At 32.9% G+C, this 26956-nt stretch overlaps 1 protein-coding gene across 4 annotated transcripts in view; it reads right to left on the bottom strand.

Annotated features, from left to right (window-relative positions):
- LOC132721506 (endothelin-converting enzyme homolog) overlaps positions 1 to 26956 on the bottom strand; it is an 84550-nt gene that overhangs the window by 50139 nt on the left and 7455 nt on the right. For 2 of the 4 annotated variants that reach the window (XM_060705826.1, XM_060705824.1), the window contains one exon: positions 785 to 903. In XM_060705826.1, the coding sequence (XP_060561809.1) occupies positions 785 to 903 (119 nt within the window). Of the gene's footprint in view, positions 1 to 784; positions 904 to 10503; positions 10600 to 16811; positions 16952 to 26956 lie in introns of those variants that run through there. The other 2 variants (XM_060705825.1, XM_060705827.1) reach the window with 2 other exon arrangements.

Consider the following 26956-nt stretch of genomic DNA (forward strand, 5'->3'; position numbering starts at 1 on the left):
TGTAATATAGAAAATAGACAGATGACTGTAAAACAGTCCCATGAATTCTTTAATATTAACATAAGCATTATCTGCTCAGATCAGTCAAAATTATTTTAACATGCACTATAGGCCGGATCAACCATTTACATTACAAGCCAGCTCTTTATACAGCTTGTGTTACTATTAACTTGTATATAGCTGACTTTTTAAAAGTTAATATTACTTGACTCCACTTGCTGGAACTAAAAGTGACTTAGCCTTTGACACCAGTCAAACCTATTCAATTCTAACTGTTTTAAATAACAAAATGTCAATAAATTTAATACTACATGAATTACAATAGACAAGAGCCACTGCTAAGCAGGGAAAACAATTCATTTTCTTGTACAAAAATTATTCAAATTTCATATGTGACCTTTAGCGTCAAGGTCATTGCATAGATCAAGCTATACTTTAATTATTCAACTGTTGTGATGAGTGTTGAAGGGGAGCGGTGGCCTAGTGGTTAAAGTGTCTGCCTCTCAACCCGTGGATAATGGGTTCGAGCCCTAATCGGGTCATGACCATGGTTCTTCATGGACACCATGCAGTACTGCAGGTTGGTAGGAAGTGGACTCAAAAGTGATTAATATTATGATATAATAAGTTGCAAGAACTTGTTTCACAATTGAGCTTAAATAAATATATTTGAAAACCAACAAGTGTTGAAAAAGTCAAGCTTAAAATGGACTATTCTGATAACTGTTTTAGGAGTCTCAAAAAAAGACCATTTCACATCATTACAGTGTTAATAAAAACTTACTTTAAACCACCACCTCTTTTATAGACAACAGATGTGTTGAATTCTCCCGGTGGTGGGGTTCCCGCTCCTGACACCTCATCCTCCTCAAAATTTGTACGAGTGTATTTTTGACCAGACATCTGAAGATAGAAGGAAAAATATATATAAACAAGATGTGTCATATTAAGAAATCTCAATTCATGTGAATAGATCTGTATTTAAGAATATCACAAAAGCTACATTAACTTTTGCAAGCTTATTTGATAAAAGAACAATTAATTTATAGTTATTTGTAAACTGCAAATGGTTAAGTATCATAAAAGGGAAGTAACTTTGGAGGTTACATTGAAGTATCTTATATGTCCTTATGACTGTAAGTAAATGGAAGTTGTTTTTCTCAAAAACAGGCTGAAAACAAAATAACAAATATTTGCAGGAGGAGTAGAGGGTGAAACATATATAACTTATACCGTAAAATTCCTATTAAACGCCCCAGGGAGCTAAACATTTTCCAAAAGGGGCACTATTATTACAATGCAATTTTTCCTAAATCCAAAAATCACTGTAAATACATTTAGTGTTAGCAAGTGTTGGTAATAACATTAAAAAGTGTTAAGGTTTTAAAGTTCATATTATACATATTTGTGTTTACTATAAAATACTATGGATTCTGAATGATTTGAATAAAATTATGGCTTTAATTTTGAGTTCAGCACTGATGAGTAGATTGTTTTCCTTATCAAAAGGCCTGGGGGGCCTTTATTAGGGAAGGGGCGTCTATTAGGAATTTTACGGTACTTGTACATATAGATTTAATCAGAATGATACACAAATTCCTACCAATGTTTAGTGAAAGTCAAAATTTTAGAAAATGTAAAGGCTCAACTCTAGCTTCTTTATCTGATTCTCATTGGAATTATTCTTCCTTCACATGACAAGGAAGGATTATGTTTGTTGAAACTCACTGTAACATGATGATATTTAACTTTAGCTCGAAGTCAAAAGCATTCAGAATGTACATAGGAAGTTTTACTTTGAGTAATTAGAGGTAGACAAAGTAACCAGTAGCAACAGACAGAAAACAGTTCAAACTAATGTGATCATTGAATATACAAAACAAAATGGCAAAATGTTATTCTTTATCCATTTATATCTCAACTACATATATAATATAAATGTCATTATTGCTTGTTTTAATTATCGTTAAATGCACAGTCTAGTCTAGTTCCCTGCCTTCATTCACTATAGAAAGTAGTAGAAGGGGAAGGAACTCCAGACTAAATGGATTAAATTGTTCAGTTAGTTATAGCCCGTTTCAAAGGTGTCTTTCATTTGGGGAGGGGCGATTAATAGCAATTTTACAGTATGTTATACTTTTTTAATCTAAAGCCACACATATATAAATGCAATATTATCATTATCTACATAAAGAACTTTTGTTGAATTCATCAAAAAATATTTCAAGAACATTCCATATTATTCATGTGTATCTCTAGATCAACATTTAGTTACGTAAAATAATGCTTATAAATCAAATCAATTTGAGATAAGGGCATGCACACTGCACATGAAGATGTTTAAATACAGCATCATAAATTTGTTTATGTCAAGATGCAGTTTTGATACAGCAGAGATGGCTTAAGGTCTGTATAGATTTACAGAGAGCATGTTTTGAAAGAATCAATACGTTGTCTCATACGCACGCACATGCTATGCCGTAATTGGACCAAAGTATAGGTGGTTTACATGTTGTACGGGAAAAATAAAATTCTGTAAAAACGCGAGTCAAATGAAAAATATACATGTAGCAATAATCACTATATCACGATTTTGTTTTATCATCAGGGTTGAATATCCTGAAAGTTTTGAGGGATGAATATTTTTTTATAAAACAGCAATTTAAGGAGTGATCTAGGAGTATTTTGTCAGTGATCATAAGTAAAATCAATTTAATATGGTAAAAATACTTCAGTCATGGCTTATATAATATGCAAGTACAAAATTAGAAATGACTACATACATATGGTAGGACACTTCATTAGTCTGTTCTATTTGGTTGCCATAACATTTACAAACTAATGCATTATTTGATAACGGTCAAGTTTTAAATTTATAAAGGTAATATATACATGTATATATAATAATAAAAGCTTTAAGTATATAAGTTTCACAAACATATGACAGAAAACTTGTATTTGATACAGACAATGATTTCACATCAAATGTCATTGTGACCTTAAAATGACAACCTTAAATCAGTAGAGGTCATCTACAGGGCTTTAACCAAGTTAAACAAACCTAAGTGTTTTTTTTACTTTTGTTATTGACTAGACAAAGTTTAAACATTATGTTTCACTGTGTCCTTGACCTTTCATCTTTATATGACCTCAAAGTTTATAGGGGCTATCTTCTGCCAATAGGGAATGCCCATACTAAGTTACACAAACTTAAGTGTGTTACATCTCATGGAGTTGAGATTTTACAAAAAGTGTCAGTGTGACCTTGACTTTTGACCTACTGTTATGACCTTACCAAGTTACATAAGCCATGGCTTATATCCTTTATATGTGATTTGACTGGACAAGGATATAAAATGACAGACATATGTGCATACATAGTGACCATCCCATCACAGTATCCTCTTCAGGTATTCAGGCTTTTAATTAATAAAACCATTTATTTCATTCATATTTGGGGTTCATGTCTGTGATTTTGAAAGGCCCATAAATGGGTCAAGTGAGAATATTTTGCATGTTGCTATGAAAACACAGGTCAGGTCTGGTTGTGCGAAATATGGTCAATGGAAAGTATTGATTAGTACGTGAACTGAGGGTGAGCATTTTGCAAGCAAGTATTTATTATATGTGTTATCAATTTTGAATAGTTTTGCAAAATGGTGTTCAGTATTGAATGCTTTTACAACTTTGTGTAAAGTGTTGAATATTTTTGAAAATATGTGTTCATCAGTATTCAATAATTTTCGATTATAAGTTCAATGTTGAATATTTTAGCAAGTACGTGATTGTATGTGGTCATTGTTGAATATTTTTTTCAATTATGTGTTGAATATTGTTGCAAATATAAGGTGAGTGTTGATTATTAACAAACATGTGGTCAGTGTTGAATATTGTAGCAAACATGTGGTCAGTGTTGAATATTGTAAGAAGCATGTGGTCAGTGTTGAATATTGTAGCAAACATGTGGTAAGTGTTGAATATTGTAAGAAGCATGTGGTCAGTGTTGAATATTGTAGCAAACATGTGGTATGTGTTGAATATTGTAAGGAGCATTGTGGTCAGTGTTGAATATTGTAAGAAGCATGTGGTCAGTGTTGAATATTGTAAGAAGCATGTGGTCAGTGTTGAATATTGTAGCAAACATTGTGGTCAGTGTTAATTATTTTAGCAACTATGTGCTCAGAGTTGAATATTTCAGAAATTATGTGTTCAGTGTTGAATATTTTAGCAAATTTGTTGTCAGTATTTTAGCAATTATGTATTGAGCTTTAAACTTTTTTTGCAAATATTTGGTCAGTGATTAATATTTTTGAAAATAGGTGGTCAGCCATTAAAATATTTTTGCAATGATATAATGTTCAATATTTAATTTTTTTAGACCTGAAGTAGCAGAGAGTAAATATCCTTATAATAAATAAAAGTTGATGGACAAATTGCTTCAAATAGTTATTCATTAAGCCATGTATCCTTTCATAGACAATGCCTGCAATATAGGGAAATTTGTACCACCAGATATTCTCAGTTTGTTACATTATGGCAACATGAATCAATATAAATTTGATACTGACAATATAAGGCTGATAATTGTATCCCCACATCTCCACAATTATCAGCTTCTTCATACAAAAACTACAAAACTATGTAACCATTACTACCGAGAGATTTTCTTCATCAGTTTGTTTGATTTTACTGTTATAACTTATAATCAGAGTTCTTACTAATTTGGCTGTACTAAAATTGTTTCTGTAGGAGGTGGCAGGGGGGGGGGGGGGGGGGGGGGAAGAGGAGGTAGTAATAAAATCAACTAAAACTGTTACAGTCAATTGCCAATTCATGTTACAGATTATATTACAAATGTCAGATATAAAATTCTACATGACCCTCCTTGATTTTATGATTATAACATAATAGTTTTCGATACCTACATATTTTAAATAATTATTTATTCTTTGTCTTAAAAGAGCTGAACCTCTGAGGTCCAAAGACTAAAACGTGACAAAACTTAATTTTGCATGGATCAACTCCTGGGGGAGCACTTAAAACAAAACAAATTATTATCCAAAAATATAACAAACAAATATAAATAAATTGAAAATTGACTTTTTTTTTAGCAATTCTTAATCGTATTTGTGTTGTTATAGGGTTTGTAAGCGAACAGCATGGATCCTGATCAGACTGCGCAGATGCGCAGGCTGGTCTGGATCCATGCTGGTCGCAAACGCATTACCTTGGTTTTGTCATGACGCGGCTCAAATAGATTTGTATCTTTGGCTGCCCGCTGTTTTTCATCTATTTTTTTCTTTACGCTAACAAAAACCTATTTGATCGTTTGGCAGTCTTTAAGCACTAACCATTAGCCTGGGACAACTAAATCTACACAGGTGACCACCAGACCAAGATCAGATTTAGATGACACATTCATGCAGTCTGATCAGGGTCTGTACCATTTTTGCTAATTCATCTGTACCATTTGCAAATTCATCTGTCAACCATGATGCTACCCAGGCGAAATTCATGGTCATTTAACCATGAACTACCATGAACTACAATGGTATTTCATGGTCCTGTAACCATAAACTACCATAGTAGACCATGTTTTGTTAAATGGCACCACAGCTTTTCATGGTCACCTAACCATGGTTGCTAACACCATGGTCTACCATTAAATAACATGGTAGATCATGTCTACTGACACCATGTTCTACCATGTTAATTTTTTCCCCTTGGTGAAATGTATCATGTTTTATCATGAAATAACATGAACTAACATGGCTCACATGCAGATCATGGTTAGCCATGGTTGACCATGTTATGTTACACGACCCTGTGTAAGACGACTTTCTTACATTACTTATGATGTAGACTTACATAATAATAGTATATAGGACTATGTATATCTTGACTGAATTTGTTTCCTTTGTTATCACTTTTATTTGCCAGCCTGCATATAAAACAAACAGTGCTTGCCATTTATCTTTCTAAAATGTTCCCGCCTTTTTCCACATGTATATTTTCCTTGTGTTTACATCTTTATCAGTGTTTATTCCATAATGTTTGTTAAATCCATTTGTGAAATATTAAAACTTGGTGTTCGGAAACATGTTAGCAAAGTCTGAGTGAGTAATTCCATTGTTTAAACACTTTAAAACATATATATTATGCTGTTGACAAACACACATGGATTTGGATGCCATGTTGGACTGCAATGCATTGTGGTAAGGTTTACCTCCGCTTTGAAGAGTATTCAGATTATAAGGCTAGAACTACTGTTAGATACAATGAAACTTGGGTTCAAACCCCAGAAAGGTCAACATTTTTTCTTCTTTTTTTTTCTTTTAACATTATTTATGTAACTTTCATATCCCTTTTGGGAAGAAAAACAAGTGTTTCATATTTTTTTATTTAATTTATATAAGTATTTATTGGCATAAAAATTATGTTGATAGTACACCATGGTCATTCATGGTCATTTTACCATGGTCTGTAATTTTGTTACATGGTAGACCATGGTTTTTCATGATAGCTTACTGATATGCAGAATGACCATGTTATTACATGGTCATACCATGATGTGACCATGGCATTTGATGGTTTTTCACTGACGACCAAGAAATAACATGTTCAGATATCAAAAACCATGAAATACTATGTTGACCATGGTACACATTTCACCTGGGTAATTCATCTGTCAACCATGATGCTAATTCATCTGTACCATTTGCTAATTCATCTGTACCATTTGCTAATTCATCTGTTTGATTTGATTTTGATTGGGTTTTTACATCACTCCAACACAGTATAGGTCATATGGCGAAGTTCCAGCTTTACTGGTGGAGGAAGACCTGACGGGTGCCCTAATCCGTGCATTATTTTAGGCTCGAAGGGGCACCTGTCAGTAGAACCACCAATGTTCCATAAGCTAACTGGATAGCTTCCTCATATGAAAAAATCCAAAGTCCCTGCAAGTGGTTTGAGCTAATTCATCTGTGACATATTTTAAATTTTTCCGTAACTGATGAATGGTTTTGTCGGGACTGAAAGACGGGCAAGTCCATTTTAAATATATAGATTGGTGATCAACCGTTTATACTAACTCTTGTTTTACTTATAAAACAAAATGCTTCCATTACAGAATTGGTAAAAATTATCATATTCTGCAAAAGATGGGCTCAAAAACATTTGTGAAACAGTCTTGCGCAAGTCCATTTTAAATATTTTAGCATGGTGATCAAGGGTTTATACATGTTTTAATCATGTATATATAACAAAAAGCTTCCAATAGTTATGGTATAAATTATCTTAATCTGCAAAAGCCGGCCTCTGACAACACTTGAAAAAAGATCTTAATAGTGGCGTATATAATATGGCTATGCCGTGGCCATTTGTTATTTTATCTATATTACAAAGTGTTCAGAGTGTTATATCTGACTGTACTGAGGAAACCTGATGATCTCCTATTTTCTTTCAATTTACCGGTACTTTCTAAGACAGTTGTAATGATATATCTAAATCTAACAGCCATACTTCAGCAAACTACTTACGTAATACCAATTTTCTCAAATTTCTTAAGACAGGAGAAACGGATCAATATAAACATTAAAGTGACTATAGTAATCGTGATGTATGCAATCCACGTTTTCCGATTACCAAAGCCATTACAGGTTATTAACTTATTGTAGCGATAAATACAGAAAATCTCTGCGGCAAACACTAAAACCGGAATGAGTGATAGGTTTATCATTGTGTAAAAGCCATGCTCTTAGAAGAATTCTATCTAACCAATCTAAGTGCCATGCAAGTGGATTGAAGATATTGTGATGCTATAAAACATAAATGATAGACATAAAAAATAATCTCTTATTAGACTGCTTTTACAAGAAAGAACTCGTTTGATGGTTATTTCACGATTTTAACCATACTTTAATTGTTTAGTACGGTCACTCATAAAGATGTTTCTACCCATTCACAATGTGAATTAGTGTCTTTGATCACTAATGTTTTAAGCTATTCAAACACAACCAAATGTTTACAAGATTACAAGTCCAATTAGAGCGTCAGTTCTCCACATAAGCTTGCTTATAATTTCAACATCTTTTACCTAATCATAATTATCAACTATAAACCATTTTTATTTTTTTTAGAAATAGTGATCTTGACCTTCACCCTATAGAGACCTTAAAGCAATCCCAAGCTAGGCCCCCCACACATTTAACATGATATACGGTATACAATTGCTCATTCTTAATTCTAGTTATTGTCATAAAACCTTTTTCCTACTTTTAGAAACAGTGACCTTGAACCTAGGGGAGCCAAAAAGCAGTTTCAACTGAATTGAGATTTCCACATAAGTTTACAATATACCAAGTTTGATTACAAATCTCATTTCTATCTCTTTTTATCATCCGGAAACCATGAAAACTGACCAACCAACCATTAAAACAAACAATTATGACTGAAGCAAGCTCACTCCAAAATACCCCCAAAACATTGTTTAATGTGGGGGTGTAACAATGAAACTCAATTTTACACTGATTCATTCTGTACACCCAGATTTCAAACTGACCAATACTAGTGTCTTATTTCAAATTTGTATTTATAATAAACAAAGCAAATGAGTGGCTTTTACACTGGTCTCAAACCTCAAGCAATAAACACATCCATTTTTTGGCAAAATAAATTGAAATCTTCCAGTAACTTGTTTGTAACAAACGAAATATCCAAACCTTTGCCATGTAATCTAATAAAGTAGCGGTCAAACAATTCTCAAGGACCGTTACCAAACAAAATGCAAATTAAATTCTCAACATGGCCTCTTCTCCACAGACAAACTTGGCTTGTACACTTTTTTCTCTTAATGCAAATACAGTCTCACAAGGTTGATTTTTATAGGAGAATATTCAAATTGGATGGAAAGAAACAAAAATATTAATCAAATGATAATATCAACTATAAATATGAAAGGCACAGATTTATAATAGTGCCACTGCCTTGATTTTACCACTGATATGCTCAATTAAATAATTGTGATTTATTCATGTAAAAGAAATCAAGATATACAGCATAACCTTACCAATATATCGTTCTAAACTGATCATAAACAATGTGTCAATTATCTCTACATACGGTCAATCTGCATACAAAATTACTAAGACTCACAGTATTCACACATACATCATTATTTAGCAATAAATTACTTCCGCACTTACAATCTGTCACCGTGTATTATGTAACTGGAATAGGGGGTAACAGAATCTGCCAATAGCATACATAGCACTCGATTATTCTTAGTACACAAGACCCTGGATTTACAAAGGAGAATGTCACATTCAAACACCATGGCACAGTTATAATTTTCAAGTAAACAACAAGCGCTTATAGTTATATTATTTCAGTCAAAATGTACTGTGAATTTACTTAATTTCACAAGGATGAAGTTTTGTTGTTGATCTTTTTTTTCTCGTTTTTTTTTCTTTTCTTGGAAAAAAATGTAAAGTATGAATAATGTAATAGTATCATATGCAGATAAAATAAGCCGCATCACGACAAAACCAACATAGTGCGTTTGCGACCAGCATGGATCCAGACCAGCCTGCACATCCGCGCAGTCTGATCAGGATCCATTCTGTTTGCTATCAGTTTCTCTACTTGTTATAGGGTTTGTAAGCAAACAGCATGGATCCTGATCAGACTGCACGGAGGCTCAGGCTCAGGTCTGGATCCATGCTTGTCGCAAACGCATTACGTTGGTTTTGTCCTGAGGTGGCTCATTAATAAAGCTCCCACGGGTCTTCAATTTGTAGACTGACCTATCAAAAACAGTCAAGTTAATTTTGTATCATAGTTTGGAGACCTTTCTGTTGAAAATGTGTCAGGGTTAAATCGTATACATATACATGCACAGTGCGTTAACTGGAGTGCGGGTATTAGTTACCCGCACTCCAGAGCATGCCCATTGATTGGCTCATTTTTGCTGGGGTTTACATATCGTGACGGCAGTGAAAGTGAAATGAACATAAATGTCATATTTAGATGCTCGTTCATTGGTTCATTTTTGCCGGGGTTTCATATTGTAACAACAGGGAACGTGTTTTTATGTTTGACTATGATACAAAAGAGAAAGAACACCAAAACACTCGGTAATCTGATTAATACTCGGGGGGCTACGCCCCCTCGTACAAATCAGATAACCTCGTGTTTCGGTGCTCTTTCTATTACTTGTTGCATGATCAGACTTAAGCAGGATGGAATTATAAATTTATTTAAATTCATAATCTTTATACATAATTTCTAGGTTTTTCTCAAAATCTGAAAAAAAAGCACAATTAAAAAGATCTTAAGCAAAACAAAACAATTTTGAGTACATGTCAAATATTCTATATCAAAATTAGCAGTTTCATATTTAATATACAGTATTTAGCTTACACTATAATCAAACATTATAAAAAATAACCTAATTCTTTGATCTAAAAAAATGCAATAGTTTAAACCACAAGCAAAATTTACCTCTATATCTATACAAAACACTTGGATATCTGTTCCATAATTCCAAATTCACTTCTATACATAACATATAAATATATATGTATGAAAACTATTCTTCATATACAAGAAAAACATTACAGAAACTCTCTGGTAAAAAAATGATGGAATTCGTGATTTGTTTATGATAAAAATAAACCCAGAGTTTATCAGTTAATGACAGCTTTGAAATACTTTCATAATATTTCTTAAAAATGTTCCAAACATTTTGGTTACAGTATTTGTTATAATAAATGTATCTTTTGTGTAAATTTCTAAAATCTCCATATTAAAAAGCTAGCTTTTTTAATTTCAAAGCAGCAAAACTGCAACAGCAGCTAAATGGACAGCATTAGCTAAATGGTATGTTGCATGCTACCACACGGATATGTTACTTGATACCACAGGAATAACTTATTTACTATAGTTAGTAATGCTACCACAGCAATTACAACAAACCTTTAAGTAAGCCTTTAAATTTTGAAGAAAAAAAATCTAGCATATTTAAATGGAGCCAGCGGTGGCCTAGTGTCACTAAGGTGTCTGCCTCTCAACCCAGGGATCATGGGTTCCAAACCTAATCGGTTTACGGTCATGTTAAATTCTTCATATGACAGCAGTACTCAGGTTGGTTCCAGGAAGCGGCCAGATTAATATAAGTTGTAAGAACTTTTTTCATAATCTAGCTTAAATAAATATGTTTGATGATAAGTCACTTTCTACCATGTCTTAAATTGTATGTGTATAGAAATCTTAATTATCAAATTTACTACAGGATTTTGTTCTTAGTACATATAATTTGTTTGTTTCATTTTATGCCCTTAATTTTCCAACAGTATTTCAGTCATATAGGCGTGTAGTTTCCTAACCATCGTTCCTGAAGAGTTACACCAGTACTAGACTACCTTCCTCCGCGCTAAACTTGAGAACATATAAATAACTATCACCCTTCTCAATGTTTATTATGGGAAATGTGGTATCTTGTTAAGACATGAAAAAATCATTTAGTTTTTGGCTAAGAACTTCCAATTTTTGCTTTAAGTATTTAACAAACTCTTGAATTATTTAAGTATTTATGTTTTTGGGAGTTTTTTTATTTTCAAATCTTGGTAAGAAACTTTGGCCTCCCAACCAGTTTTAATCAAAGTTCTTCAAATCTTGAAAATATGGTGTTTCTTTTTTTTTTTTTTTTTCAGAGGACATTTCTAATGTTTTAATGGTTTTTTATACAGCTGGTTGCTTATAATACATGTAAAGTTATGGGTATAAAAATATTTTTGCATTTATATCATTTTGAAAATAACATCAACATTCACTATATATTGAATTTGTCTGTATCAATTCAAATATCAATAAGGCTACCTTAATATACTTATTAACATTATTCAGCCTAAATTTAAAATCCTTACCAATGAATGATAATTATATAACATACATGTTGTACTATTATATATAAAGTTATTTTTTCTCTTTATTGCACAGTAAAATTGTTGTTTTCTTTGGATTTGCAGTAGCATGTATTGAAACTTACGACAATGGAATGCTTATCATGGTGGTTGGTTTAAACAGAATTTATTTTAGTTTGACTATGTAGGAAGGTTAGGCTTATAAACACACTTACAAATCAGTTCATGGAACCAACCAGTACTGAGCAATAAATGTAAAGTTTCTTCCTCAACAATGATTTGCCTCTTATGGGTTAAATGAACCATAGTGCAGGTTAGCGATCATTAGTTTACATTTAGTCCAACGCGTTAACCACTCAGCCATGCCGCCACTATAATGGTCACCAGGTTTCTACACACTCAGGTGACCAACTATTTTCTGCTGTCAACATAAATGTCCTGACTTAATTATTATCTCAGTATGCTAGGTCATGGGATGTAAAACATTAAACAGATCATCAAGCTTGTATGCTATTACAAAGTTTCTTTTTTTCCGGCTCAGGCAGCCAATAATTCTTCCCTACCTCTTTTATTGATTCTTTGTTGATAAAATACTATGACATTCTGAAGAAAGAACATTATTTTGACCTATATACAGAATTACAATTCAATTTACAATCACAAAGAATTCTACATTATTCTTAATTGAACAGTCATTATATTCCCTGTACTTGTAAATGTCTTGTCAGTTTCCAGTTCATTTTATTCTCTATGAAAAATGCTTTTTGTATTGAAAACATTTTATCTTTTTTTTCCTAATGGTATCTGCAGGAATAAATGTCAGTTCTTTTTTCAATTAAGAGACATAATAATGTTACAACATTGAATTATATATGGATTCTTTTTCCATTGTTGAGCTGCTCCAGATACTCCAGATAAGCCAAATATTTCACTGGCAACGAAAAATATTTTCAGAGTCACAAGAAGGGTTAAGAATGAATGAAAACTTGTTTGTTTCATTTTACGCCTTTTCCCAACAGTATTTCAGTCATATAGGCGGGTAGTTTCCTAACCATCGTTCCTGGAGAGTTACACCAGTACTAGACTACCTTCCTCCGTGCTAAACTACCATAGCATCTCCTGGGGATCGAACCCACGCCAGAAAGGTAACTAGATTAGAAGTCATCGACTCTAACCCCTCAACCACGGAGGCGGTTATGAAAACTTGAAGACAATTCAAACATTTACTGAAAAATCAGTGAAACTTATCTCTGAAACTTAAATAATATCTCTAAGGGACATTTCCACCAGTCTAAACAGAATTCTCAGTGCCTGCACATAGACAGTCTAGGGTATGGACATGAATTAATGCTGTAGGAAATGAGTTAATTAGTTTTTACAAGATATAGACAGCCTTTTTATATAATATAAGATGGCAAATATAAAAAAATAATAATAACCAAAGCCAGTCGCTATTGAGGGACTATTATTGGGTCAACATTATTCTTAAGTCTATGTGTAATTATGATGTATGAAAATCAGACATTAAAGTGAATTGGTCTATAAGACATTAAAGAAATGCAATACACAGTTGTACCTTCTTCTCCGTATTAAACAATACCTTGATATAAATGCAAGAAAATTGTTCTTTAATGCTTATATCTTACCACATTTAGATTATTGTTGTACAGTCTGGGGGAATTGTAACAACAAGCAGATTTTGGATATCATAAAATTTCAAAAAAGAGCTGCAAGAATCATTCTTGACAAAAGCTACGATGCTCCATCTGCTGAGTTATTTAATGAATTTAATTTGATGAAAGAATAAGATACAAAAAAGCTGTCATTATGTATAAATCTTTAAACAATGCCTCATTTCCACAGTACATGAAAAACAAATTTCAATTTATTTATCAAAGACATGAGCATAACCTTAGGTCAGCAAAAAATTCAGATTTATTTGTGCCACAACCTAAAAAAGAAATTTTTAGAAAATCTCTGACATATTCAGGCCCTAAACTATGGAACTAGACCTATCACTGAAGGTGATTAATACCCCCACCAGCAACTTGAACTTTTTGAAAAAAAAGTAGTCTGAAGAAAAATTTGTATACAAACTATCAACTGTGTACAAAGAAATATTTCAATTAATTGTAATCGCAACTGGGGTCTCGAAATAAGCTTGCTATACACCAAGTTTGATTACAATATCTCATTCCTAACTCTAGTTATTGTCCGGAAACCATTTTTCTATTTTTAGTAACACTGTAACGGTGACCTTGACCCTAGGGGGTCCAAATGCAATACCAACCCAGGTCTTCATATAAGCTTCCTATACACCAAATTAGATTACAATATCTCATTCCAAACTCTAGTTATTGTCCGAAAACCATTTTTCTATTTTTCTTAACGATGACCTTGACCCCAGGGGGCCTAAATGCAATACCAACCAAGGTCTTCATATAAGCTTGCTATACACCAAGTTTGATAACAATATCTCATTCCTAACTCTAGTTATTGTCCTTAAACCATTTTTCTATTTTTCTTAACGGTAACCTTGACCTTGACCCCACGGGGTCCAAATGCAATACCATCCCAGGTCTTCATATTAGCTTGCTATACACCAAGTTTGATTACAGTATCTCATTCCTAAGTCAAGTTATTGTCTGGAAACCATTTTTCTATTTTTCTTAACAGTGACCTTGACCTTGACCCCAGGGGGCCTAAATGCAATACAAACCAAGGTCTTCATATAAGCTTGCTATACGCCAAGTTTGATAACAATATCTCATTCCTAACTCTAGTTATTGTCCGGAAACCATTTTTCTATTTTTAGTAACAGTGACCTTGACCTTGACCCCAGGGGGTCCAAATGCAATACCAACCAAGGTCTTCATATAAGCTTGCTATACACCAAGTTTGATTACAGTATCTCATTCCTAAGTCAAGTTATTGCCTGGAAACCATTTTTTCTATTTTTAGTAACGGTGACCTTGACCTTGACACCAGGGAGCCCAAATGCAATACCAACCCAGGTCTTCATATAAGCTTGCTATACGCCAAGTTTGATAACAATATCTCATTCTTAACTCTAGTTATTGTCCGGAAACCATTTTTCTATTTTTAGTAACAGTGACCTTGACCCCATGGGGTCCAAATGCAATACCAACCAGAGTTTCCACATAAGGTTGCTATATACCAAGTTTGATTGCAATACCTCATTCCAAACTCTAGTTATCGTCCGGAAACCATGATGTGGACCGACCGACGGACCGACCAACCGACCGACAAGCTGACTCCTATATACCCCCCCCTAAACTTCGTTTGTGGGGGTATAATAATATCCCTCATTCTATACGTAAATCTGAAACTATTGGAAAATTTCAAGCTTCCTTTATCAGATGGAATTTCACATATTAGTACAATGTACCTTAATCTTGCTAAGTAATGTATGTATGTATTGAATATGTATTTTGTTTGAATGTACATTGTTTTCTGTTGTTGTTTTCATGTATATATTATGCATTTTGTGTTTTCATGTATGTTATTTGAAAATTTCGCTGTATAACCATGATGTAAATTATGTATATTATATGTATATTTATGTTTTGAGGCCCACATGGAAGATTGGGTAACCAAATGTGTAGCCTCAGTAAATAAAGACTTTACTTACTTACTTACTTACTTACTATAATGGTAGGTATGTAAAACCATAAATAAGTATGTTGATAAATTGGTCTATAATGGTAGGTATGTAAAATCATAAATAAGTATGTTGGTAGTATTTAGCATCATAGGTGAGAACAAACTCAAAAGAAATATATACAGCTATTGTTTTCTACTAAGTGTTAGATACATATGATCCAATATGATATATCAATATAATAGGGATGGCAACGTAAATACCAAAATCAATACTCGAGTACTCGGTCATTTTTCCGATCGAGTCCTCGGTTACTCGGATGATTTCCAGTGATCTTCAAAGTTTATCACACAATATCAACACCGTCCGCATGCTACTTTCGTTTTCTATTTAAATTCATAGAATTCTGTAGATAGTAAATAGGACTGCACGGAAGACAAATTAATTATAATTAAATCAACAACATCATATTTTTACAATGTTTTAATTAATGCAATATCAAGTTTTAAACATGTATAGCAGTTCATATATCTTTTTTCTTCTTGAAATAATATAGACTGATCGGCGGCAACAAAAGTATAACCTGGTCTAAATACTAGTTACCTTCATCTTTGTTGTTTTCAAAACAGTCAATTAAAGGTAATTAAACATCATAAGAGGCTGGATGACATAAGCGACACAGGTGCGCATGTCAAACTGTTGATCGCCTCATTAAATTTATGATCTGCAAGGATGTTTTGATTGCATTTAACGGGTATTTATGAAGATACATGCACATCTCAGAATTTCTGAACTAACTGGATACACCAATCTTTCTAAATCGCAAAAAAATATATAGAAATTTTGAAAATATATATTTTTCCGAGTAATCAAATATCAATTTTGTTAACCGATATTCAGACGTTCGATCGAGTACTCGGTTAACCAGTTACTCGTTGCCATCCCTACAATATAATATAAAATATAATAAAATGCTCTAGAAGAAAATACTATATTATTCATCATTACTAAGTTCATATTTAACCACTTTTGAACTCTATCAACATTGTGTTTTTCAGAATTATTTCATAGGAATATCTAAAAGCATTTCTGGGGCATAAATGGCCTTTAAGGAAAATATGCTTACTGTAGAACGATCAACTTTAAGATTACAATGTAGCAGTATATAAATTTATAAAATGATAAAATCTAAATCTACGAAGATCTAAAATAGCAACAATATAAAACTTACTACATGTACTATATAAAGTAAAAATATGACATACCTTTATAAATTCCATGTTTTCAATTCAATGTATAGAGATTGTCACATCAGTGTATTTCACATAATGTCCTGTTCCACATCAAAATAAAATGTATGTCACTTTCCTCAAAAACTTTTTGTTAAAACATGTTGGATACTAGTTCATTCCAAAAGCCTACAACCGTCCATAAAAACTGACAACTTAATGCAATTCTTATGACACTTGATTAAAGATAAAAGTAACATTAATTTATTTTTTTAAAGACTTGACTTTTATCACAATCACAGTCAAATTGTCACAACCTCAAACACATACGTCAGATAATCTTGATATGTTGATGAAACAAAACACAACATAACAATATCACTTATATATAAGTCAAATCAATTAACAAGTTATCAAAGTCCTACTAGTATTTGTTCAATTGACCTATTGAGTGCATATATTCCAATGTCACAGTAACCAAAAAAGGAGAAAAGAAATATTTAAAGGTAAAAGAACCACAGTCCACTTTCAAACCAATTGTTACAGTTCTTCAAATTAAGTTTAATTATTTGAATGCAATTGATGTCACTCACAGTGCATTCTATGACTTCAATCAGACACCCTATAAACAATGATAGCACTGCTATGATTCTAAAGCTGTATTCTTTCCATCATTGTTACTATTTTAAAAATTAATAAACACTGACAACTTTACTCCAATAAATGTAATAACTTTGAAAAACTGATCACATAAATGTTTCTACAACAATGCCATGTTTAACAAGCAATTATCATAGTATTGCAAGCAATCCATAAGTCCCCTACAGCTTAAAACCCCAGCAACATTCTGAAGGGCCATTCACTTATGTTTCTAATTTGTTGAAAAAGTCCTTTAAAAGGGATCACAGGAAACAGTATTTTATGTACAGACAAACAGACGGACTGAAGGACACTCTAAAGTTATTTCTTTAAACATCCCTGTTATCAAAATATAACATTTTTAAAAGCAAAATTCTTAAAGTCCGGAGATAACTCTTGAAATAAAGATGCAAGATGTCATACATGATGGGAGTGTAACAAAGAACAATTAGTAATGAATGTGTTGATAATGAATGATTTTTTTTAAATTTGAAGTAAAAGAAAGTGAAAAAAATGAATGAGAAAAATTAGAATTTTAAGGAGGAGATAATTCTGGAAATATGGTTGCTAGATTTATAAACCTTGTCATATTATTATGATGTGGGAGTTTGAAGAAAATCCTATAATGATTGAAAAAGTTGGAGTAAAAATTACCAATTTCTCGAAAAAAGTCTAAGTTCAAAAGGGGCATAATTCTGGAAATAGTCTTGCTAGAGTATTGAACTTTTTCACAAATGTTGAATGATTATAAATAAGAAACATAGATATGAAGTTTGAAGTAGATACATTCACAAAAAAGGAAGTTATTAAAAAAACTATATTTTTTTCATAAAAACTCTAAGTTCAAGGGAGGAAATTCTGATAAATTTTATGCTAGAGTTGAAAACCTTGTCACTTTGATGTGGTTGATGACTAGAAACTTATATTTAAAGTTTGAAGAAAAAACCTTAAGAATAATGAACTTATAGTGAAAAAACGTTACAAAAACTTGAATCAGAAATCTTGAAATTCAGTCTAGTTGTTGCCATAGCAACCAGAATTTTCAACATTGGAAGAAACGAAAAGAATGTGCATAATCTCCAGACTGCCTTGACTACTCATATTTCAAGTTTCATAAAAATATTTTCAGTACTTTATGCGTTATCACTGGATCAAGGTTATGTGTAAAATTTGCCATATTTTCAGTCTATTTGTTGTCATAGCAACCAGAATTTTCAACATAGAAAGAAAAGAAAAAGACGTGCATAATCTCCATACTGCCATCTATCCATATATCAAGTTTCATAAAAATATTTTCAGTACTTTTTGCCTTATCACGGGATCCAGTTTTGTGGACGGACGGACGGACTGACGGATGGACAGATGTACGGAGGGTAAACCTAAAGTCCCCTCCGGTAAACCGGTAGGGGACTAATAAGCTTGTTAATGCCTAAAATATAATATATGTAACCCTCACTTTCTTGTATATTTGTTACACTTGATATTTTCCCAGAAAACAAATCATAAAGTTTAAAGGGACTCCACTAAGGTTTCTTAACATCAGGGGACATGAAATAATTTTTCAATTTTTGGACATGATGGGACTGGAGTTAAATTTTAATTAATGTTTGATGTACAAAATGTAGGTCTAAAGACCAATTGACCTTTCCGGTGTTTAAAGTTTTATGTAAATTGGCTAACCTGTTATCCAATCGCTACACTGAGATAATACATAGTCGCTGGTTGACCTGGTTTGCACAAAAGAACACGTGCTTATGTTTGTGATACTGTTTGTGAGCAGTTGACCTAGCAATGAATGGAAAAGGTGTGGCTAAATGTTCTGCTACGAAAAACCGGAAAGGTCCATAAGTTGTGTGCAAAATTTCAGTTCATTCCCTCCTCTGTTTTTTCTTTTGATTATTCTAAGCCTTGCAACACTTTTCACTCAATTGGGCTATTTAAGAGTGGCTCAAAAATACAATTTTCCATTTATTTCTGAGCATTATTTCTTATTTTTGCAAATATTTCTGTTTTCAGTGCCCCAGCTGATCCGAGTAAAAATTTATATTTTATGTTTTTAGGATTTTAGACCTCAGTGGAGTTCCTTTAATAATATCATTGTACTGTAATTATCTTCTTCAGGTTTTGTACCAGAAAAATCATTATAAAAAGCACAATCGCCTCTGAGAAAAAAAGTTTTAACAACAATGTAATTAAATTGATCCCTTTTTATCCCCCGCCGAAAAATTTCGGCGGAGGATATAGAAATAGTCTCCGTCCGTCCGTCCGTCCTTCCGTCCGACATTTTTGTCCGGAGCATATCTCTAAAAGTATTTGAGGTATCAACTTGAAACTTCATAGGTGGATAGACCTCATTGAGGAGGAGTGCAGTGCACAAGAATGATAACTCTACCTTGCATGATTTTTGAGTTATTGCCCTTTGTTATTTTTCAAAATTGATTTTTGTCCAGAGCTTAACTCCAAAAGCTTATGAGATATTAACATGAAACTTCATAGGTGCATAGATCTCACTCAGGAGGTGTGCAGTGCACAAGAATGATAACTCTACCTTTCATAATTTTTGAGTTATTGCCCTTTGTTATTTTTCATACCTAATTCTTCACCTGAGTGGAGCATAACTCGAAAAGTGTTTGAGATATCAACATGAAATGTCATAGGTGGATAGATCTTATTGAGGAGGAGTGTTGTGTGCAAGAATGATAACTCTTCCCTATACAATTTTTGAGTTATTGCCCTTTGTTTTTTTTTATGTTATTTTGTCCAGAGCTTATCTCAAAAAGTATTTGAGGTGTCAACTTGAAACTTCAAAGGTGGATGGATCTCATTGAGGAGGAGTGCAGTGCTTAAGAATGATAACTCTACCCTGCATTATTTTTGAGTTATTGCCCTTTGTTATTTTTCAAAATTAATTTTTGTCCAGAGCATAACTCAAAAAGCCTTTGAGATATCAAAATGAAACTTCATAGGTGCATAGATCTCACTCAGGAGGTGTGCACTGCACAAGAATGATAACTCTACCTTTTATAATTTTTGAGTTATTGCCCTTTGTTCTTTTTCATACTTAATTTTTCAATTCAATTTTTTTCTCAAAAAGTATTTTGAGGTATCAACTTGAAACTTCATAGGTGGATAGATTTTACTGAGGAGGGATGCAGCACACAAGAATGATAACCTACCCTGCATTATTTTTCAGTAATTGCCCTTTGTTATTTTCAGCCATCAGTATTCACATAGGTTTCAAATCTGTAATCATTATAGCCATCAGTTTTCATTACCAAAAGAACTCTTAAAATGGAATTATTCCGCTCTACTACATATGCATTCTTCCAATGAGCAAACACATTCGGCGGGGGATGGCCATGTTGACATGGCTCTTGTTTGTTTTAGTATGATTATACCTTAAATTTATGTTTTTCTTTTAATGCAAAATTGTTAAAATGGCCAAATTCTCTGTTGTAAATTTGGATTAGTCCATTAGTAGTGACTTAAGGATTTTCATTGTAAAAGTACCACTTGTTCTTCAGCAGTCAACATTGGTCTAGCAGGCTCTTTAATATTTGAATCAGTAATTCATCCCCACTAGCAGATTAAATGAGTCAACAACTTAGATGTGAATTGAAAAACATGAAAAAACAATTTTATTAGGTTAGCTACGGCTTGCTACTAAATTTCAAAATATTTCATCCCTGCACCACAAAACAAAGAGCCATTGATTCAGTTTCACATTCATGCAAAGAATATTTTGATTTGAATAATTTCTTTGTATTGAGATTTTAAGAATGGTTATAATAATTATATCTATATAATGAAAAAGTTATGAATAATAATCATACATCATGTTATTTTTTTACAAAATTCAATTATTGGAATATGCAATAACAAAACAACTGTAAATATCTAAACAGCAATAATATAGAATATTCAGACTCTTCACAGTTTTCAGGTATTTCTGAATAGGTGCATTTTCTGTTTAACCTTTACCTAGCTCACTTTACCAATTAAATAAAAGAGTTTTAACCTTAAAACACTGCTAGAACTGATCAAATCACATAGTTTAAACCTTTACCTAGCAGGAACCAATTAAATCACAGTGTTTTAACCTTTACCTAGCAGGAACCAATTACATCACAGATTTTAAATCTTTACCTAGCAGGAACCAATCAAATCACAGAGTTTTAACCTTTACCTAGCAGGAACCAATTAAATCACAGAGTTTTAACCTTTACCTAGCAGGAACCAATCAAATAACAGAGTTTTAACCTTTACCCTGCTAGGGGCGTCCGTGGCCGAGTGGTTAAGGTCGTTGACTTCAAACCACTTGCCCCTCACCGCTGTGGGTTGGAATCCCTACAGGGACTTTGGATTCTTTCATGTGAGGAAGCTATCCAGCTAGCTTACGGAACGTCGGTGGTTCTACTCAGGTGCCCATTCGTGCCTGAAATAATGCACGGAAGGGCACCTGAGGTCTTCCTCCGCCAGTAAAGCTGGAACGTCGCGATATGACCTATGCTGTGTCGATGTGACGTAAAACCCAAAACAAACAAAGAACTGATCAAATCACAAAGTTTAAACCTTTACCTAGCAGGAACCAATTAAATCACAGTGTTTTAACCTTTACCTAGCAGGAACCAATTAAATCACAGAGTTTTAACCTTTTCCTGGCAGGAACCAATTAAATCAGAGTTAAAACCTTTACCTAGCAGGAACCAATCAAATCACAGAGTTTTAACCTTTACCTAGCAGGAACCAATTTAATCACAGAGATTTGACTTTTACCTAGCAGGAACCAATTAAATATCAGAGTTTTAACCTTTACCTAGCAGGAACCAAATAAATCACAGAGTTTTAACCCTAATACCCTGCTAGAACTGAATAAATCACATGCTTGACTTATAATTCTTAGTGCATGACAGTACAAAAGGAGCATGAATAATGTAAAATGTTCAAAAGGGGGCCTTAATTCTGTCAAAATTCTGTCCCACATAAGAATTATGGGCCTTGGACAGTGAGCTTCTATAATGCTCTTAAATAAGAGTGTGAAGATTCAACCCATTCACTTCAATACTTTTAGAGATACCAACTTACTCAGAAAAACTTTAAACAAAGTGTGATGCACACGCCAATGGGAGAGAACAAATAAAAGCTCTCCCTTTTCTTTATAAGCTAAAAATTCCTGAAAAACACAATTTCTACACACAATTTCAAATTCAAGCAGAACCACTGACTCTTAGTATATTCTCTCATAATTTACTCGCTAGCTATTTGCGTCCATATAAAAAAATTGACCCTAAAGGCAGTATGGAGCTATAATGTTCTGACTGGTCTCTAACGACAGTAGATTAACGACAATGGAACCAGACAAACAATAAATGTATCAAATCCCATAAAAAATATTATTCCGATGTTAACAGCTCTAGTTGTCAGCGTCTGCCAAGTATCTTGACAGATGAAGCCATCTAGTGGCACTTATTCCACGCAAACTGATAATGCAATTTTTATCGCTATAACTAACGTAAGCTGGAAGTGACATGAAGATGGTCATTCACTTGGCCAACAATCCACAGCTCATGATTGGTTCATTAGCAAACAACAACATAATCTGATTCTAAATTGACATTAAAGGTGGAATACATGTACCATGTAATGATTTCTGCATGATAACCATTTTTCTCAAAGTTAAAGGGACTCCACTGAGATTTTTTGACACAAGGGGACTGGAAATAAGTTTTCAAAATTTGAAATCATTCGCTTACTCTGTTTTTTTCCAGGATAATTAATTATTAATAATTATTATATCATTGTGAAAAATAACCTAATTTTGAAAAGGCTTTTTCACTCATATCAGACTTAAAATAGCACAAAAATAGGATTATTATTTATTTCCGAGTATATTTCTAATAAATCATCTTATATGTTTTAAGAGCCTGTTGATCAATGTAATAAATTCAAATTCTATATCATTAGGGTTGTGGACCTCAGTGGAGTTACTTTAAACGTAATCAATCTAATTTGGTTATGTTATTGACATAACACAGCCAACTACCAGCAAGGAATCCATTTTCATATTCCCAAACTGCCGAGTTTCTTTTAATCTATCATATCATGCAATATGAATTTTTTCCACCAAACTAATGTAATTTTGAAAAAAAAATTCTGTTGATAGAACTCAGAACAGAATTGGGCCTGCTACATGAATATGACATGGGGCACAGAAAAAAGATGGGTCTGACAATGTAAAATCAGCATGGGAAACAATACCCCCTATTGACCTTTGACCTCTTAAATGTCACAATTAAGCATGACTTTTATCTTCTAGACTGCATACATTATCATGTACACAAGCAATTTAGCCAAATAAATTCAATATCTATCAAGAAATTAATTTTTTGACCCTACATTGACCTCCGGGCCCCCTGTGTGTGATCTTGACCTTAATGATTAAAGTGAGCAATTTTTTATGGCAATAAAACAAAGCTATTTAATATGAGGAAGCTTATAAAGTTATAATTATCTGCAGTTCTTATCCTAAATATTCCCCTGCTGCTCATTTATATGCACTGTTTGGCACAACATTAGTTTGCTATCCAACATTTAAGTTCAAAAGGCCACAATTTCTCGTTAAGCTACTGTATGTGTCATCAGTTGGGAGAGAAAAAAATTGAAATGAGAAAATGACAATGAAAGCTCCTGAACACCAATCACCTGGTTACTTTAATCATCTTCAATAATCAATTAGTGGTGCACAGCTATCGTAAATAATGAGTAATAATTGATCGTTTTACATTCCTATAGGAGACACTGATTTTAATAGAAACTTCGTCATAGGAGAAATCTATAAATATCACATTTTACGTTTATATTATATACTCTTATATACTCTGTAAACCAAACCTAACCTACAGAAGTCATTATCAATGCAGATTATATCAAATAGACTTGTCCTGGTATGAATTTAAGAACTGTCCATTATTAATATTAAAGAAGTTTTTTGGGGAGTTTTCATTAGAGATAGAATTCATTCATCATTCATATAGAATTTATTCACAATTTTGATAAAATTTTCAAATTTCAATTGAATTTAACATGCATGGTTACATAGAAGAGGCTATCTATCATGACAGTTTTCTGTCTTTCAGTCAATTAAATTGATCAATTAGCTGATATATGTTTTTTAAGCAGATGCTGTTCAGTCACAGTTACCTGTATGGTGACTAATTTGCACAGGGCATGGGGGGGAGGGGAAGAATATTGAATTTTAGGGCAAAATATACCTATTTTGGGCTAAGGGAAACAGCCTTCACATAGGGTAATAAATCACTAATACTGGTGCTTTACTTGCGGCATACTGTTGCTATACTGTTGGCATACATACTGTTGTTATACTAGTGGCAAGCTGTTGTTATACTGTTGACATACTGTTGATATACGGGTGGCATAAAATCATGTGTTTAACTGGTGCTATAATGAGGTAAGTCATTATTGCCACTTAGGTGGTATTAAAATCAAAGTGGCAGAGGATGTTATATTCACTGCATTCAACATTTAAGTTTAACCTGTACTTTTCACCAAAGTTTATACCTCATGCCTTTGAGATGCAGCCTTTAAAAGCCTTAAATTTAATGCCAAACCAGCCTTAGCAAATTCAAACTTCAATGATCCTCATCTGGATATTCCAAAATTGATAATGGACAGTTCAAAAATTAGCTGGAAAAATCAGATGAACTTAAAAACTTTTAATTTCATATAAAAAATCAGATGAACTTAAACTTTAATTTCATATAACTTTTTTACTTAAAATCTCAACCTTTATATTCTGAGCAAAATCATCAAACTATTATTTATCTTAAGAGCTTGGTTATAACTTGTCACTAAAGTTAATTAAGTAACGATGAAGTAACATCAAACCCAAAATAAAACATTCTTTAACGAGCCTCACAAAATTTGCATTAATTTTATCAACCTTTGTAACACTAAATCCACTTAAGTCGGAGATGCAGTTTCCAATTTAAATTGATTGGATGTTATCACAAAACTGAACTCTTCACTGTTAACTTTCAAGTGACATATTAAATCCGTACAGTTTCGCGAAATAAATGAATTCTAAAACCACGTTTAACAATCCCATTCTCTCAAAGGAAATACATGTAACACATTTCAACAAAATCGTTTCCTCACTCCTTTTACAGATATTGTCTCATCTTTTTCTTTCTAGTTATTCCTAAGAGGCAAGAAAAACTGTTATTGGACGAGCACATCCACTGAAGAGTGACATTCCATATAACAGCCCATCTCTCCGAATAACTAGCAACGTACCTTATGCTACAACCAAATACAGCCGCAAAATCAATATGTAACTGGCCGAGAGAACTACTTTTTCAATCTCGTGCAAGCTAAATCAATTACCAATGTAATCAAAATGATGTTTTTTTGACGAGTGGAGGCAACGGCAAAATAAGACAAAGTGACAATTCCCGTCCTCAGTATTAAATGTCTGCGACAGTGATAAATCCTGAAGTAAAACCTAAACTTATTATATGACATTGTCACGAATATTACAATGTTTTCACGCACAAGTAAATCTGAAAAAATTTTAGCTTAGGATAAAATAATGTTCAACATCAATATTGAACATCAAATTCTTAGTTATATATGAAAGCAATATTGCAATTTAGTGTTGGGGAAAAGTTATTTAATTATTTAGTTACCCTGCTGAAGACAGTGATGAGTAATGCATCATACTATACAACTAGACACTTAACTATTGGTTTATAGTAATTCAAATTTTTAAAATCTAAGCCTAATATGGCATGATTGTTAAAATGATTTTTCAAGGTATGTTTGTCCTAATTTTCAGGTACCAAGGCTTCAATAACAAACATTAACAAGAGCTGCGTGTAGGACAACGCGCTCGACTATAATTCGAACCTGGTAACGTCAGACGATATCCTGGATTAAATGGTAGAAATTTATAAAGCAAAAATTTTCATACAAAATTTACAACAAAGTCACATCAGCAACATCCTCAGGTTTAATACCTGTACTTGAATCATATGAAGAAACAAGGTCGTGACCAGAGTACGACTCGAATCCCCGATCACTGGATAGACTGAGGCAGGCACCTTAAAGAACAATAATAATTAACCCTAGGTGTAATTTTTCTCACAAGTTTTGACTATTGTATAAGACTAAGGGACATTAATTTCCATATGCCAAATATCTAAAGCATTCTTTATCAGCTCTGGGCCTTTTCATTTAGGTGATTTCAATTTGTATTTCATGGTACAAGTCAACTAAATTAAATGGCCAACTCCCTCATGGGTAGAGTCAGTTTTAACATTCGAGGACATACTTTAACATGTTTAAGGTGCTTTTGAAAGAGATATTTGTATAGAAAATAGACAATGCACAATCATGGTCATCATATATGCTCACCTGAACACTTAAAGTTGTACTGAGTGACCCTAAAAATTTTTAATTAAATGCTGACATTCAGAGAATTGCTGTATTCCCAGATGAATGAATACTAGGAAAGAATGACAAAG

Source organism: Ruditapes philippinarum, unplaced genomic scaffold, assembly GCF_026571515.1.
Source record: "Ruditapes philippinarum isolate M1 unplaced genomic scaffold, ASM2657151v2 ctg5124_1_1_1_1, whole genome shotgun sequence".
NCBI classification, from domain to species: Eukaryota; Metazoa; Mollusca; class Bivalvia; order Venerida; family Veneridae; genus Ruditapes; species Ruditapes philippinarum.